Source organism: Rhodamnia argentea, chromosome 2 (assembly GCF_020921035.1).
Source record: "Rhodamnia argentea isolate NSW1041297 chromosome 2, ASM2092103v1, whole genome shotgun sequence".
Classification (NCBI taxonomy): domain Eukaryota; kingdom Viridiplantae; phylum Streptophyta; class Magnoliopsida; order Myrtales; family Myrtaceae; genus Rhodamnia; species Rhodamnia argentea.
Genome location: NC_063151.1, coordinates 17,715,610 through 17,732,800, shown reverse-complemented (window position 1 = coordinate 17,732,800; position 17,191 = coordinate 17,715,610). Strand labels below are relative to the sequence as shown.

Here is a 17,191-nt window from a genome sequence, read left to right as displayed (position 1 = left end):
CAAGACTTATATCCGACTTAACGATTTATATTCAACTTAATCAATATTTGATTCATTTTGCTAAAACACTTCCATATTTTATTCAATTCAATTTAATCCATACCTGATTCATTTTGCTAAAGCACTTTCATATTTAATCCAATCTAAGAATCTCATATCCAAATTGAGATGAGAGAGAGAAGTAAGCAAGCGCGAGATCTAGTGAAAGCAAGAAAAAGTAAAAAAAGAGTTATAGAGGTGGGTTAGGTTTATGTAAGTTATGAATCCATTTAGCACTCATTTTACTTTGAATTTTACCATTGTAAACCCATTTGTGATCCGTTTAGTTAATATAACTAACTCATATAACAAATCAATCTATCAAATATGGATTAAGAAATGAGTCTATGGCCCATTTTGATAAGTCGAAGTAAAATTGTGGTACATGACAACGCTACATTTAGTGCAATGAGAGCTCGATAGTTTCCTAAACTGGTCGTTTAACAATTGTTTTCGGGACATCGACCAATAAATTCCTTAGAAATATTTATCTCTAAATCATAAAAAACAAGAAAAATTTTAAAAAAAAGGGCCTCACGTGCCAACATTTTCTCAAATAAAGGCATGAAGTGGATATTGTTTTAAATAAGGGCGTGAAGTGTCTTCACCATGTTAAAGAAGGGTCCGAAGTGCACATTATTTCAAATAAGGGCATGGAGTAACTATATTACTCTAAAAAAAAGGCCCATGTCACTTTAGTTAGGGGCATTTTTGGTTATTTGTATTTTATTTTTTTCCTTTTTTTATTTTTTAAGAGATTTTGGTCCTCTCGCCTGTGTTCTATTTTTTTTTCAATTTTTTTTTGTTTTTTTAATTTAATTTAACAAAAAATTATATTAAATTTATATTTTTACAAAAACGCCCTTGAACGGCAGAAAAATTTGGCCGGTTGGCCGACCGGCTAGATTAGGCCCTTATTTAAAACAACCATAGTCGCTTTAGGCTCTTCTTTGAGAAAATGATGGCACTTCAGACTTTTATTTGAAATAAAGTTTACTTTATGTTTTTATTTGAGAAAATAAGGCACTTGGGTATTTTTTTAGAATTTTCCCAAAATAACAAACAACAAAAATGAGCACGAAACAAAAAAAAAAAAAGAGCTCACGAAACTTATCATGGACTTGAGTGCATGGTACCATTGCTCCTGAGAAAATATCTGGGGTTTTCCTCGAGTAGTTTAATCGCAGCGAGATTGGGTACAGTGGCTGGGTGCTTAGTTCGGTAACAGCTGGCCCCTTTGAGGGAGGAACTATGCGCAACACGTCTCCCACCACCCAAGGATGCCCCACCTCACCTCCTCCTCCTTCTCCCTCTCACTCTCTCTCCTCCCCTTCCCAACTCCTCCGCCGTGTCCGCTTCTCCGCCGACGACTCTCACTCGGAATCGCGGCCTCCGCCGACTCTCCGTCCTCCTCTTCCGATTCGAAGCCCAAGGTCGTCGTCACCAGAGAACGCGGCAAGAACTCGAAGCTCGTCAACGCTCTGGTCCTCATTCCCCCCTTCTCTTTCTGGCTCTGTCCCTTTTTTTTTTTTCGTCGCTTTCGCTCTGCATTGCGGTTACTGCGCTTCGGTTCTGCACATTGATATGTTCGCTCCTGGTTTTTTGCTTTGTATCGTTAGCGCTTCCGATTTTGGATGAGCTTCTTAGTTGTTCAGGTATGTGCGGAGTGTCCCGGAGTGTCGCTCTCGGTGTTGATTTTGAATCGAGTGCGGATGTTGCGATTTAGGTGCTGGATGAAATGATGATGTGAATGGCGGTTCGTGGTTCAACGGTTTTCTTTGCTTTTGCGCCTGTGGTAGTGACATCGACTTCTTTTTTACCGTCGGAATCTTTTGCATTCTCGAAGGTTTTGTCTGCTAGGTGGGTGGTGAATTCAACGAAGTGTGTGAAATATCATGGGCCGGATGCGTGTTTTTGCGATATTTTACGTTCTTTGTGTACCTGTAAAACAACACATTCTTTTATGTTCAACTTGTGCGTTGCTGATTTTTTTTTTTTTCCGAAAGTAGTAGTAGTCATGGGTGGTATCCCAGTAGTTTTTAAACTGAGTTTGCTTTAATGATTACACAACTAAAGCGACTGATCACATGGACATGGAAAGTTGTTGGCATGTCGAAGGGATTGGTAGTTTTGGAAAAAAAAGGGGTTTGGGTTGGGGGGAGGGGGGGAGTTTTTGAGGCGGGGCTAGATCTTTGCTAAGGATAGGGCTCATAGTTGGGTGGCATTTTGTACATTTTGAGAAGAAATAAACCCTTGTAAATAACTTGCTACATGGGATGGGTTGTTTTTGGTTCCAAAAAAAAGAATAAAGTTGATTGGGCTGACAGAGTTGTCTGGAATGATGCACATCACTGTAACTTTAGTTCATATAGTTATTTCATCTGATGTTTCATCCAAACTATTCTAAATCCCTACTCTTGTTTTCGCTCACTCGATTCCGCCAATAGCTATTTGTAATCTTCCATTGGCATGTCCAGTCCTGCTATTGGATTGCTGCCTCAATCAGTTGAGCAAGGATACTTCTGATCAATTTATGCGTAGGGTAGTTTTGTAACCTTTACAATATATAAGAATGATATAGTTACCACTCTGGCAAGATTCTGTTTTTCACTCTCTATCCAATTTATTCTCATGTGAAAATCTCTTCGCAAGGATGTTTAATCTACATGCTGCTATTTTGGAATAGATGACTCCAATCGGTTACCGTAATTTTTCAATTTGTGTTCTTACCCACGCTTCCATTTTCGCTCGAGTGCATCTTACTCTGTCTTTTTGTTTACTTTCTGCATATATTTTTTGTGGTGCCCTGTGAGGAGGAAGGCCTGGGGATAGGGTGATAGGATAGATATATTTGTTGTGTTTCACCATTTCCAACATTTATATGGTATTTTCAACGTGTCAAACAGCACAAGCATGGCATCAGCTGTCTGGAGCTTCCTCTTATCGAGCATACAAAGGGGCCTGATATGGATAGGCTTCCTTCAATTTTGGCTGGTTAGTATCAGATTCCTATTGGCTTTATGATGTTATGAAACTTTTTTTTTATGTGATACCACCGAAGAACAGTTCCTTTTTTTGTCCTTTTTTTGTTTTTTTTTGGGTCTTAGAAGAAAAGTTCTTACAGCAGACTTCGGCCTGACCTTATGCCTGTTCCTTGGAAGCTTGCTTTTTGGCCTTGTATGTGAGGAGTTCTGCCAAGTGCTTTTCTGTTATTATCTGACTCTTTCTCTCCCCGCGTGCTTTGTGACGCTCATGAACATGGGGCTTGTCTTTAAGTGAAATTTCTTTTTGCCAAGACAATTATGTTACCTATGTTTTGTGCCTCTTAGGTGCTATTAGCCTACCATTGCTATTTTCGTGCTAAAGAGAACAGTTACGACCTATCTAGACATTGAATCCTGAGTGAACTTGCCTTCATTATAAACAGCAGAAGCCATGTGTTGATTTCTGGTTACTAGATCCTCTCTAAATGAAAAAATGACTGCTTTATATGGAGATTTCTCTTTCTTTTTTAGTAGATTTCCAACTATGGGTGTCTGTTTGTGCATACTTTTTATTGAGTTTTAATTTGCAAACTATCTTTACTGATTCCCATCTTCCTTGTTCCTTGATGGCAGTAGATGATGCCTTTGATTGGATTGTGATTACTTCCCCTGAAGCTGGTTCAGTCTTCCTGGAAGCATGGAAGTAAGGCTCATTATTTGTTATTCAGGTTGACTGTAAAGAAATTTCTTTCACTAGAGTGGATTAGATGTTTAACATCGTTTCTCCTATTGCTACCTTTCGTGAAGAAAACACTAGGGTAACTGTAGATGGAGCATTTATTTCGTACGTGATTTGAATCACTCCTGTTCTTCATGATATATTTTTCTCCCGTTCTGATTTATAATCTTTATGTGTCAATGTTTTGTGGCATCCTTTCCTCTATAATAGGCTTATCAATCTTTTCAAAGTTAGTGTGATAGGTTAAATTAGAAGAATTGAAAATCACGTTTTTCTTTTTCAATGTGCATTGCTCGTCTGTCTAAGGGGTGTAGGTCAACGATTGTGCATGTTTGTTTTAAGATGGTCCAAGTAGAACTTGTGAGAAGATTTTCCAGTTTGAGCTTATCTAGTGTGTAGTGCTGCTTATGTGTACTGATTTAGATGAAACCTCATGCTAGGGCTGCTGGAAACCCCAACGTAAAAGTAGGTGTGGTTGGAACTGGTACAGCTAGCATCTTTGATAAAGTAATGCAGGGCGATGGAACACTAAATGTTGCTTTTACACCATCAAAAGGTATTCAGGCACAAGCAGTTTACATTAGTACAAACGAATGCTAATTGTGCATAGCCGATATGTTTGCTTATAAGTCTGTATTTTTCTGTATGAAGGCTTGCATAGTTATATTGCGCTCTTACTTTTCTTTTCTGCATCTTTGTAAAAGGTAGGATTAATAGTTTCAGATAATTACCTGCTTCTTCGTTGGTGTACTTTGTAAATTTTCCTACTCATTAGCCTGTCTTTTTCCCCGTAATTTCTTATTTGGGAGCTTTACACTGCAGCAACTGGCAAAGTCTTGGCTTCAGAGCTTCCAAGAATTGGCAATGAAAAATGCAGAGTCTTGTATCCTGCTTCTGCAAAAGCTAGCACTGAAATCGGTATGTGACATTTCCTTTTCTTGGCTTCTTTGTTAAAGAACATCCGTAGCATCACTTTGTGTTGAATGACATTGCTAAGTGCTCTCTCTGTTTCTTGAGCTGAAAGGCTGAAATCATGTTCAGCATATTTATCTTATGATTACTTGTAAAAGGTGTAGATTTATGACAAAGATTTATTAGCTTGCTAACCTAGCAGATGATGTTCTAAAAATTGATGGCTAAGTAAGAAGTCAGAAACTCCATAGGATGCTGCTCTTCGGTAATAGGAAACTTCATGGAATTACGAGTACTAATCAACGGCCTTTAAGTTCTCCATCGTCCTCAGGTCTTGTGTGGCTTCATTCTGATGTGAATAAGTATTCTGTCACAGCTTCCAACTAAATGAACTGTACTTATGCAGAATGATTGTGTGTCTTCTTTTACAACAGTCCTTCCCTTCCTATCTGGGCTTTCATATATCTTACGAGTTTTTGTTAACGCATTGTACCGTTTTATCTGCATATTTGTTTCAGAAGAAGGCTTGTCAAATCGTGGATTTGAGGTTACAAGGTTAAACACATATTCCACGGTAAGGTATATATGTGTTCCTTTGAGTTCACTCTGCTTACAAGCTTTTCTTTATTCTGTATTGGATTGCTTGGTTCCTCAAGTGCCAGCTTGTCAACATTTCTATCCAGTAGTTACAGAATTTATTGTTTATACTGGTCGTATCCTCTCCGACTAACTTTGTGCCATGGGGTCCCATACCATATTCCCAGTGAAGCCTGCAGAATATGTGCGGTCTTATATGCAACTATTATACTGGCACTGGGGATCTTACATGGTAATACATGGTATTACCATGTATAGCTAGTAATCGTACAATAAGCTTCCATGGAGGGTGCATGGAAGGCATATTGTCTCAGTGAGTTGTCTAAAGAATAATAGTGCCCTGCTAGAAAATTAATCCCTGATAAATATCATTTGGTTGTCTGATCCTGATTTTTCTCACCTTTTGTTCTGTGCGGACGTTAGTATGGTAGCGGTTGTGAACGATTAGATTTGGTGATCAATGACTGTTTATTCATGAATACTATTTCCAAGCAAATATGAAAGTATCGCAATTCCTTGAGTTACCTACTGACATCTTGTAATTCCCTCCAGATACCTGTCAGTCATGTCGACGAGATAATTTTGAAGGAGGCACTTTCTGCACCTGTTGTTGCGGTGGCTTCCCCTTCTGCAGTGCGGTCAGTTTGCCTCTGCTTTCTTGAGTAATCACAAATAATTTGGTTAAGCTGCTGGACATGTTTATCATGATAACTGGGAATTGCTATGCGAGGTCCTTTGGCAGCTGGATTATTGGTTTAACTTTGCTATGGTTCTATTACAACTGGAGTTATGGGATCAACTCTGGTGTTTTTGCACTCTAGATTTTGTTTATAATATGTTGAACAGCTTGATCACATACTTGTCATTGTTACAACCTCATCCCAGCATCAAAAAAGAATTTGAACTGACTATTAGTTGGTTTTCTTCTATTGACTGATTATTAACAATTGTTGCTGCAGTGCGTGGCTCAATCTTATTCGAGAGCCAGAGTCATGGACTAATTCAGTTGCATGTATTGGCGAGACTACTGCTTCGGCTGCCAAAAGGTTGGGCCTGAAGAGGGTCTTCTACCCTAAACATCCTGGCCTGGAAGGGTGAGTAATGGATTATTCCTGTCAGCATTTGAATTTTTTTCTCCTACTGGTAATACTGTTTCTTCTTGTCAGGGCAAGCTTAGTGCTTAAGGAATGTACTATGCTAGGATGTTTCTATAGCAGTTGCTTTTCTTTCATTGGTTGTTTGCTTCTATTTGTATCCATGATGAGACTGGAAAACATGTAAGTTAGATGTAAATTGGTTGCCAGGCACCATTATATGGTACTTTCAAACAGTAATCTATTAAGCCCACAGATGGTGGTTTACCATTAAATGGGCGACATGTGTGCTTGAAGTTAGTTAACGAACTGCTTTCTCACGGATGGCATCCATTCAATTCAATGGTGCTTGTGTGAACCTTTTCTTACATTGTCCTGGGAACTAGTAAAAATCCTTTTCCTGTTGGTACCTGAGATTCAGCTATACCGTAGAGTTAAGGTCTTCTTAGGTAAATTGTATCTATAGTATTGTATCTGTTTATATAAGCAGCACTAAAAATACTTTATCCTATTTCATTATATTCTGTCCATATCACAATTCCATTCATTTCATATCCCTTTAGTGTCATCAACAAAAACTAGCTAAAGGTCTAGAGAGCACATGGTTTGCGATATATTAATTGCATTGCACAAGGTCAAGCAATGACAACTCACTTTAGAAAGTCACACATCCCATGCTGGGCATGCGATGTGATACTAGATACTGATCAATAGCCTTACTAGCTTCTGGTGGTTTGACATCAAGGTTGACTCCCCAAATTTACAATTTAGATTTAGTGTATATTGATGCATTCAACTCCTTGAAGTTATTATTGGACACGGTTGAAAAATATGTGCAGAGAATTGTAGGCACTTTTATATTCTCTATCGCCGTTTTCTCTTGCATTAAACGAACAACATAGCAATATTCTTGATCTATTTGTAGTCCTTGGCATCAGTTGTTTGTCATCCAAAGCAATTGGAGATCTTAATGGCTGGATTTCTTTTCTTGAATTTACATCTATACTCTTTGGTAGGTGGGTGGCTAGCATCCGTGAAGCCTTGAGGGAGAATGATCAGTTGTAGGTGGCCTCGATTTTCAGGTGGTTTACTGTTGGGATCAATTGCTTTTACCATTTTCATAACCTAAAGAAACTGGGGGGATCTTTCAATTGCGGACTTTCTTTCAGGATCTGAAAAAGAAGCTGCAGTAATTGGAATGCGGCTTTGGCTCATTGGGAGGATGTGGCTTCTGTGCTATGCAGTTCCAAATCAACAACAATGATGTTAAGAACGCAAAAGCACTGATGGTGTCATACCTGGGGAGCTCTTGGCTAAATCGACTATTTTGTTTGGTGGCGGGAATTTCCAGGTTAGAATGAGATCTTAAAAGCACTGATAGGTTCGATACTTTCTATTGAAGCTCATCTCTAGCTGTAAATCCAACTTTTTGTACTCACTGTTAATTCATTAATTCAACTTCTTTTTTTGGTAGCGAGCCATCTAATATTACCCTGAAAGTTCCTCATATTCCCAAGTAAAAACTCACACAAGAAACAAAAGTTTCCTTTCTGGCCATGTTATAGCAATTTGTAAGATTAAGTTGCAGAGGTATCTTGAGAGGAAAATGACAGTTCACAGTTAGTAGATGGTTACCAGCAATCGATAGTAACCCCAATTGGCATCTTGGCTAGTCTCCGGAGGACGGGCCTGCCGCCTGCTTTTTGTTGTATTGCTGGGCTTCCCACGTGCATCATGGTGGAGGCAGGGGCGACGGGCTTTCCGACTGAGCGTGGTGCCCGGGCAAATCTGCAATCTACAATCTCGTCAATGCTGGACACATCTTCATCAGAAAAAGAGGGGGGAAAAGCCACCTTATCCTAGGGGCGATCGAGCTATAAGGATATTTTAATGTGGTTGCGCCTGATTCATTAACTATTTCATTTTCTCTTTCGAAGTAAGAATGAATGGGACAAGTACATGGGTTCGATTATTATAGACCACCCGACAGAGACTCCTGTGAGTGACTGACTCCTCAAGCTTTACCAATCTCAAGCCTGGTTTTTAACTACAAACTAGATGCTCTCAACAACATCCACGGCAGGCGGATTACATTATTACCAATAAAGGCAAGGCGAGATCTGAGGATGTGGTACATTAGTACCGCTCCTTGCAAAGCTTCAAAAAGGTTTTCGAGAAATCTCTACCCTTCATCGTCCACGTAGCCCACTGACATCTTACCTTTCCAATTACCGACCGCTTTGTACGCATAGCACAAGCAGAACTCACATTTGCGACAATCTTCATTATCCTCATAGCCCTAATTTTGCTGATCATCCATGGTGGAGTTAGGATGGAAGGCAGAGACTTTGGTGCTTCGAGAGGAGCAGATAAATCACAGGTGGAACTCCCATGTAGTGGAGTTTCACAGCCATTGCCTAGGGCAATAACGAGTTCGACAAAAGGTTCAGGGATCGAACTAATCTCTCCTTGTGTATGTGCTAATCTGAGTAGGCTTAGCAGCCAAATCGCAGGAGCTTCGTAGTGGATGGCAATCGAGCTGGGCTACCCGAATCGAGTAGGATTGTAATGTAATGAGCCGGAGATGTATAAGAGTATAAGCATACTTCATAAATGCAATCTTCGAAAACCTAGCCTTCCTCGTCCAACTGATTTCATCTCCCCTGACGCTTCTATGGAAGAGCTATTCTTTAGTCACGCTGAAATCATGCAACTGAGTCTACTTGTGAACTTGACGTTTGGAAGTACGACAAGATACTGGAGCGCAGTAATTCAATCAAAGAGCCATTTTCAATGTTTATGTGAAAGCGTCTTGAAACTAAAGGCAACCCCGAGATACTTAACGGGAAGTTTGCCCAGAGTGGGTTGTCGTGAACAGCTCGATCTCGTAAGGATTCAGGCGCTGAACGCCGGCAAGTCTTCTAAGCCACTGAAACACATCAAGAGCATCCTCAATGGAGAAACGAGCTGAGCAAAATGGAACAAACAAGGATTTCTGCGTGTGCAATAGCACCATCAAGCGATTCAGGTTGTGATTGTTCGCTTGTTAGTAATGATGAGTCCGACTAGTGGTTCCGGGCATTTATATTTTTTAAAGACAAAACCCAAAAAAAATAAAAAATAAATAAAAGGATGTTCCAAACATTGTAATTGCAACTTGCCAGTCGAAGCAAGACGTATGCAGCTAAAAACCTAAAACCGACCCATTCAGCTTTTCAGCGGGGTTCGAAAATCGGACTCTTCTTAGATGAAATTTAAACAAAATAAATTTATTTGGCTAAGCTTTAGCAACTTGCGGGGATAGCTCAGTTGGGAGAGCGTCAGACTGAAGATCTGAAGGTCGCGTGTTCGATCCACGCTCACCGCATTTTCCTCCTTTTCCCCCGCCCCTCTTTTTTTTTTTAATCACGTCTTAGGTGTTTTATTCTGTTAATTTAGTGAGAACGTTCCGTATAGGCAAGTCCTATCGATTTTTTTTTTCATGTCTTGGATTTTTTATTTTGTTAATTTAGTGAGGATGTTCTGTATAGGTAAATCCTATCGATCCGACTTTTATATCTCCGGAAAAGATAGTTCTACTTTCACTCTTGGCACACCCGATGCTACAATGAAAGCACGGTTAAAAAATGGAGAACAATTCACAATTCACAATTCACAATCTCCGATTCGGACTTCCTATCCCTTCCAATGTGTGTTTCGTTGTAAAGTTTAAGTTGGCAATGGCCATTTGATTTCACTATTGAAAGGACCATTGTCTTGAAAAAAAAAAAAAAAACCCGAAACCTATAGAATTTGAAAGTTTTAGTTGTCCTATTATTCAAACTTGAGTAAACCGCTTTCGAATTTTTTTGATGGGATCGTATATGTAACAATGAATTAAAAGCATAAGCTAAGTTACTCTCTCTGTGTGTACATATGTGTGTGTGTGTGTGTGTTATTTTGGGTTGTAACTGGGTTGTCAGTTGTAGTAAACTAATCCCAATTGGACATTAAAATAAGAGCATTTACTTATTAAACTAATAATATTTGGAAGACATGGATATTTTTTTATTTTTTTGTGGCTCTGTGCGCACGAATGCACTGTTTCCTGCTCACGGTTTCATATGTTTGTTGGGTTTGGACGAGAAGAGACAAACATGAGACAGCCAAACCAGATAAACCCAACTTGTTAAGTTTGACTTTGACCCACGTAGGCACAAAGAAAGAGAGCCAAACCTTATATTTCCTCCTCCGTCCCACACCATTTCGGACACAATGCATCAGGTAGACCTGGACCATTCATATCCATCGTCGCATCACATGCGAGATCCACCTCGTCTCACGGTGCATCCAAGATTTGTTCGCTCTCGGGGCATGGGATCCTACAGCACCGCTGAATCTAAACCAGCCAACGGATCGGAAGGAAAAACCGTATTAGTCGCTCCCTATAGTTCGATAAATTCATTTGTTTTAAAAAAATCCATCAACGTATTTCGAAGAACAGTAATTTAAAAGTATCTGAGGAAGAGGAGGAGGAGGAAATTTATATGAAACGATTTCGTTGTCGGAACACGGGCAAAGCATGGACCCTCCACGGTCACATGCTCAATTTTTGAAAATTTCCCTCCAAGATCCAAGTTTACAAGACTTAAGAGATATCGTAGACGATGACTGAAAACTTTGAGCGATACACATGAAAGAAGCTTCACGTGATGAGCTGGCGATGAAACCCAAACGGACGGCCACGATGTAACGATGAGCTGGCGCCGCCGTTGACTATTGGACTAGGGCAACTAATGAAGACTTTCATGCACTCTGGTCTGACCAGCTGTGGTGGCACTCGATTGGGTCCGTATCTAATGAGTAATGACCGATCTTCCTTTGCTAATTCATTAACTATCAAATTCCAAAGCTCCAAGGGCTAAAATATAAAAATATTTATGTATTTAGAAATATAAAAATAAAAATAAAAGATTGAGGGTTAAAAAAAGAAAATACTAAAGTAAATAAAACTAACTAGTTTAGGACAAGGAGGGGAGTCACATTAGCTGGCATTGGCAGTTTTTGGTCACTTCAAGAATAGTATGCCAAGATGATAAGGTTGTCTTCTAGCAAGATTGCTCAAGGTCATATGCCCCTCGTACCCCAGCTTGACTCGGAAAGAGAAACCCGAGGCATTCGAACTCGTCTCGACTGCAATCAAGTCGTAAAATGAGCTCGAGCTCGATGGCCTTAAAACGATTTTCCCTCTACTTTATATGCATGCGAGTCATGTGTGACTCAAGGGCTTAATATACGTCCGCTTCTTGCGACAGTTAGATGCTGGTGAAAAGATAATCGTGGTTCGATTACGTCTCGCGAACCGTTCAAGCTGGAGTAGGCACAAGCTCGAGTTACGAGCTTCACTCGAGAAGATGCCGAAGTAGTTCAAGCTGTTCAACCTTGTGATCATCGATGTGAGTTTGAATAACTTTGATGACTTGGTTTCCAGCTAGCCAACGTAACTAACTATCGACACGGGGTCATCCTGTAAATAGAGGGAGGAAGGAACTTAGGAGCGAGAGTGCCACAAACTTACATTTTTTCCGACTGCTATTTACAAAAAAGAAAAAAGGAAAAAGGAAAAACCAAACCGAGCCGAATTTGACATTCACGTGGATGTTCTTCCAGGCTGGGAGTGGAGCCCATCCTACGTGGAATTGGGTTGAAAATGAAGAAGTCCATGTCAAAGAAGTGGTTATATAGAGAGGGTAAACATTTAGGTATTTTGGAAGCATTGTATTTATTTGCACAAATTGTACAAAATCGTCGAGCTGGATTGTCGCGAGCCTAACTGACTCGGGCACGCCAGACTTTATAACGCAAAAGCATCGTCCAGGGTCATCCGAAAAGCGACCTACGGATCAATGTGGCTCCTGCGTGCCAGGCCGATGATCGGGTCTATTCACATCGCGCTGCCGGAAAAGAGAAAAAAAAAAAGAAAAGAAACAGGCAAAACCAAGCTAATGCTTTGAAATCGGAAAAGGAAAAGAACGGGAAGAGAAGAAACTGAGGTTTTTCTCCGGTCGTTTTCGGGGACGGTTGGTCTGAGCCGTTGATTCGGAGATCGTATGACTCGGGGCGGGGCGGTCTGGGTTTTGGACCGCCTCCAGCTGTAGGACTGAGATCGCGGAAAGCGAGTCTGAAAAAAGGAGCACAGTGGGGGACGGCGGGGCCCACCTCGCCGTTTTTGAATTCGCGTTCTTTGGCTCCGTGGCTTTTTTGTCTTATGTTTTTCGTGCATGACAGCTTTGCCATCTTTGTTGCCAACATGTCTTATTTAAAACACTTTCCATATAACCATGTGCCAGAGCTACAATGATTATGCATCACATCACTTTCCTTTTTTACCGTAAAGAGTTAACCATTTTTTTTTTTGAGTAATACACCATCGACAGTGACAATATAATCTCAATCATTAATTGAAAAATCATTTGATCAGAAATAACTAAAAATACCGTCAGATCATTAGGCTAGTAGTTTTTTTTTTAGAGAGCAACTATTTCACGAAAAATAAATAATTTTAAAATTATTTTTTCAAAAGTGATCGCTTGTGTCGCTTATAACGACGAATGAATGAAAAGAATATCCTCGTCGTTCGCAAAAATGTTTGAATAACATTTGTTGCCGATAATCAGAAGATTTTTTCCATCAACTAATTATTTCAAGCGATATAAGCATTTATCTTGAGGAAAATATTATCCAAATCATTCATTTTTCGTGAAATAAACAGAGGCATGAACACAATTATAAGTAAATTACATGGTCCGAAAGATTAAAAAACAACAAGGTCAAGCATTTGCCCCAAAATAAGCCCGACTTAATGTGCTAATAAAAAACACTTGATATAGTTCTTTCATTCACAAATTCTCCAATTCATGGAATGAAAATTTGGACATCACATATATACAAACTTAATTAAGAAAATAAACGTGTGTATTATACATGTTTGCGGTGGCAACAATAAAATAGTTGATTTGAGGTGACGGAGGAAATTTTAACCATGCATATTTGTCTGATTTGTTTTCTTCATATAAATTTTTTTGTCAGACTTTTTTTCACAATTTAAACGTTGGTAGGAAAGAGTGATTTCCCTATCGCTTAGTTTCAACCCATTAATGAATGAAAACATGGCTCTCTATGTACTTTTCCGCTTACATTTTTAAAATGTCAACTTTGGATAATAAAAACGAGGTAAGTGCATTACAATTCTAGTGTAGTCGAGTCCTAAAAATTTCAAAAAGTACAATCAAATCCTAAAATTTGTCAATTTGGTATAATCAAGTCTTATATATTGGATATTGCTTATGAGTACATGTAGGGCACTTGATAATCATACTTAGGCTCCATTACTGTTGTGAAAAATGAATTATTTGAAGAATATATTTTTTAAAAAATAATCAATTGTATCGCTTACAAAATTAGTCAATCAAATATATTTTTATTATTGTAAAATAATTTACATCTATAATGTACACATTTTCATGGACGATGAAAATGTTTTTGGTTCATTCAAATTTTGTAAGCAATATAAGTACGGCCGAGCATAATGGATCGACCGAATCAAGAACCGCCTAGTACGAACCGAATTGGCTAGTTTGGCTCGGTTCTTACAGGCTCGGGTTCGATTCCCAATTCCATGAAATTGAAACCGATTACGGTTGGTTTGGTTCTCGGTTCTAGGAGGAACCTGACCGACTAGATCGAATAGTGTGTGTTACCTAAACCTAAAATTAAGATGCTTAGTATGACTTTTAGGTTTAGCGACAACACAATGCAATTATAGAAAGGTGGTTTGGTGAGCATGTTATTCACGAAAAAAGCTACACGATAAATCATAAAAATGAAAAAGATTACCAAAATTCCTAAACTATGCTCATTGTAACATATTTACCCTAATATATTTTTTTTTTGGTGGAGCAAAAAACCACGAACTTGCACCCACGTGACTTATTTACCTCAAACTTGTATCGATGTGACACATTTACTCGAAATTTTTTCTCGTGATACCAAAAATCCTAAACTTATATATGTGTGGCATATTTACCTCAAAATTTGTGGTAAATATGTTACATGCATACAAGTTTGAGATTTTTGGTGCCTTAAAAGAATAATTTAGGATAAATTTGTCATATAGGTAAAAGTTTGAGATTTTTGGTGTTACAAAAAAAATTGGAGTAAATGTGCCACACGGGTGCAAGTTTGGGATTTTTTGGTCACAAAAAATTTTTGCGGTAAATGTGTCATAGTGTATATAGTTTATGATTTTTAGCAATTTTCTCCCAAAGATAGAAATGCGACCGGTCCAATCATTGAACCGTTGGGAACCACATCGGATAGGGTGGTCCGGTTCCCAATCCCAATGGGAATCGATCACCCCTAAATACAATTGATCATTTTTTAGACAATCATTCATTTTTCGTGAAATAAACTAACCCATATAAAGCAAATATTTTTGTATCGGATGCCCAGATTACTCACTTAATACAGAAATACAATGCATGCAAAATGACAAACTTTATGTACTGGAATGTTTAACAAATACTCATGTAGGAGTCTTTTTGTTCGTTTGCTGTGTACAAATATGAAAAAATAACACAAACGTTCCTTGAATTTTAGGCCAATGTTCGATGCGGTCCTTGAACTTTTAATTTGTTCGATGTAGTCCATAAACTTTATTTCAATGTGTAATATCGTCCATGAACTTTTAATTTATTTAATGTGATCTTTAAACTTTTGGTTTATATTCAATCTAGCCCTTGAACTACATGAATATGTTCAATATGGTCTTTGAACTTAAATTGATGAAAGGACAACATTGAACATTTTCACATAGTCCGTGGACTAAATTGAACATGTACAAAATTATTCGGAGGCTACAATGAACAAATTTAAAGTTCATGAATGACATTGTACATTGACCTAAATTTCAAGGACCACATTGAAAAAAATTAAAATAAAAATTCAGTGATCATATTGCACATCGAATCGAATCGATATTCAGATACCATTTTATGTTATTTTTTTTCCGGCCAATCCCATATCTTCTTGATAAGGAAAAACCTCATTGGCCATTCGCAACAGCAGCGCATCGAGAGCTGCGTTGCCAAGCTGTCTCCCAGAAGGTAAATCACAACCCTAATCGAATCTCCTTCCTAGCTACTCTCCCCTCACCAGCTTTACACGACCCAGTTTCCTGGAAACATCACTCCTTCCCTCCCTCCCTCGGCCGCCGTCTGTTTTTTTTCCATTCTTTCTCGCATATATAAAGCACAACCCTCACTCCTTTGCCTCTTCACTCTTCACTCTTCGTCCAAGAAGTGGGAGAAAATTTTCTCCTGGATGGATATGACGTGCCGGCGGTCGTCTCCTGCGTGTTCTTCTTCCTCCTCCGGCTCGTCCTCATCCGACTCGTCCTCCCGCAGGAACCCGGCCTCCTCCGCCCGCGGGACTGACCGGGTCAAGGGCCCCTGGAGCGCCGAGGAGGACCGCGTCCTCACCGCGCTCGTCGAGCGGTACGGCCCCAGGAACTGGTCCCTCATCGGCCGCCACATCGCGGGCCGGTCCGGGAAGTCCTGCAGGCTCCGGTGGTGCAACCAGCTCAGCCCCGCCGTCGAGCACCGCCCCTTCTCCGCCGCAGAGGACGACGCCATCCTCGCCGCGCACGCCGCGTACGGCAACAGGTGGGCCACCATAGCCCGGCTACTCCCCGGCCGGACCGACAACGCCGTCAAGAACCACTGGAATTCCACCCTCAAGAGAAGGGCCTCCGCACAGCACAAGGACAGCGGCGCAAATCACGGGAGCGATTGTTATAACGAGCAAATGTCAGTGAGTGGTTGTCGTATGGACATCGAGGAGGAGGAGGGGGAGGACGGACCATTGACTGCATTGACTCTTGCTCCGCCGGGGGCGGCGGCGACGGCGGAGAAGCGGAGGGAGGATAAAGGGTTGCCGGACGAGGGGTTCTGGGAGGTGATGAGAGGGGTAATCGCGAGGGAGGTTAGAGATTATGTGAACTCCGCGATGGCTGAGACGAGTTGGAGATGATGGGGGGAGGAGAAGATATTTGTAGGGGCTTTTTCCGTGCTTAAGAAAATTTTGGTTGATTAATTAATATTCTATGTTAATAACGTCCAGTGCAGTAATTTGATGGCAAATGTTAAATTTTCGAGAAAAATCCTGGATTCATTCTTAAACGAATTTAAGCTTAATCCTAAATTTTTTGATCGTTTCGATGCTGTTCTAAATTTTTGCGATAAATTTCAAGGTAATGTTATGAATCAATTTCCAATTGAAATTGCTAACGAGATTGTCTAGTTAACGCTGGCCGATTTCCGTACCATGTTCAATCAACAATCTGAGTAGATAATTTTAGACAAAATGAAGTGGTTTCGTTTTAATTTTAAATTTTTCAGATTTATTTTCTCTTTGTTATTTTTCATTTTCTTCCGGATATCATCATCCGTGGCAGTGAGCTCCAGCTCAAATCAAACCAAACAACTCATTTTCTCTAAAATGGAATGAATTCCGTCTCCCAACAAATGATTTTCCTTTGGCTTTTCTTCTCTTGCTCTAAAGCTGAACTGAACGTGCTCTTGTGAGTTGCTTCGGCTGGTGGGGTTCGAGGAGTGGACCTGCAATTACAATCTGCATTATGAACTGAATCTACTTCGTCTGATGGGGTTCTGGGAGTGGGTCTTCTCTTCCTCTCGAAAGCTGAACTGAATGTGCTTGTGGTACACTCTAGTTTTTGGCTCCGATGAGTCAGATTTGGGCCGACCGGGTCGGCTTGCTCTTGCTCAATG

General features: G+C 39.9%; 2 protein-coding genes and 1 non-coding gene across 12 annotated transcripts; all 3 read left to right on the top strand.

Annotated features, from left to right (window-relative positions):
- The first annotated feature begins 1,242 nt into the window (after window positions 1-1,242).
- Window positions 1,243-7,846, top strand: LOC115747874 (uroporphyrinogen-III synthase, chloroplastic). Of its 10 annotated transcripts, none has more exons than XM_048274262.1 (11): window positions 1,392-1,523; window positions 1,766-1,834; window positions 2,946-3,033; window positions 3,657-3,726; window positions 4,203-4,318; window positions 4,585-4,680; window positions 5,193-5,248; window positions 5,824-5,909; window positions 6,231-6,365; window positions 7,382-7,447; window positions 7,535-7,846. In XM_048274262.1, the coding sequence occupies exons 2-10, from the start codon at window positions 1,790-1,792 to the stop codon at window positions 7,428-7,430; spliced, it is 741 nt and encodes a 246-aa protein (XP_048130219.1). In that variant the 5' UTR covers window positions 1,392-1,523; window positions 1,766-1,789; the 3' UTR covers window positions 7,431-7,447; window positions 7,535-7,846. The 10 variants fall into 10 exon arrangements, with proteins under 10 accessions (XP_030540060.1, XP_030540059.1, XP_030540062.1 ...); XM_048274260.1 differs by having other exon boundaries at window positions 1,766-1,899; window positions 3,614-3,726; XM_030684200.2 differs by lacking the exon at window positions 1,766-1,834 and having other exon boundaries at window positions 1,243-1,535; window positions 3,660-3,726.
- Window positions 7,847-9,659: 1,813 nt separating this feature from the next.
- TRNAF-GAA lies at window positions 9,660-9,732 on the top strand. The gene has a single exon. It is a non-coding gene; the product is annotated as a tRNA-Phe (tRNA).
- Window positions 9,733-15,692: 5,960 nt separating this feature from the next.
- On the top strand, window positions 15,693-16,604 carry LOC115747876 (transcription factor MYB73-like). Its single transcript, XM_030684203.2, has one exon. It carries the CDS (start codon window positions 15,726-15,728, stop codon window positions 16,431-16,433), a length of 708 nt encoding a protein of 235 aa, XP_030540063.1. The 5' UTR covers window positions 15,693-15,725; the 3' UTR covers window positions 16,434-16,604.
- Window positions 16,605-17,191: the final 587 nt, after the last annotated feature.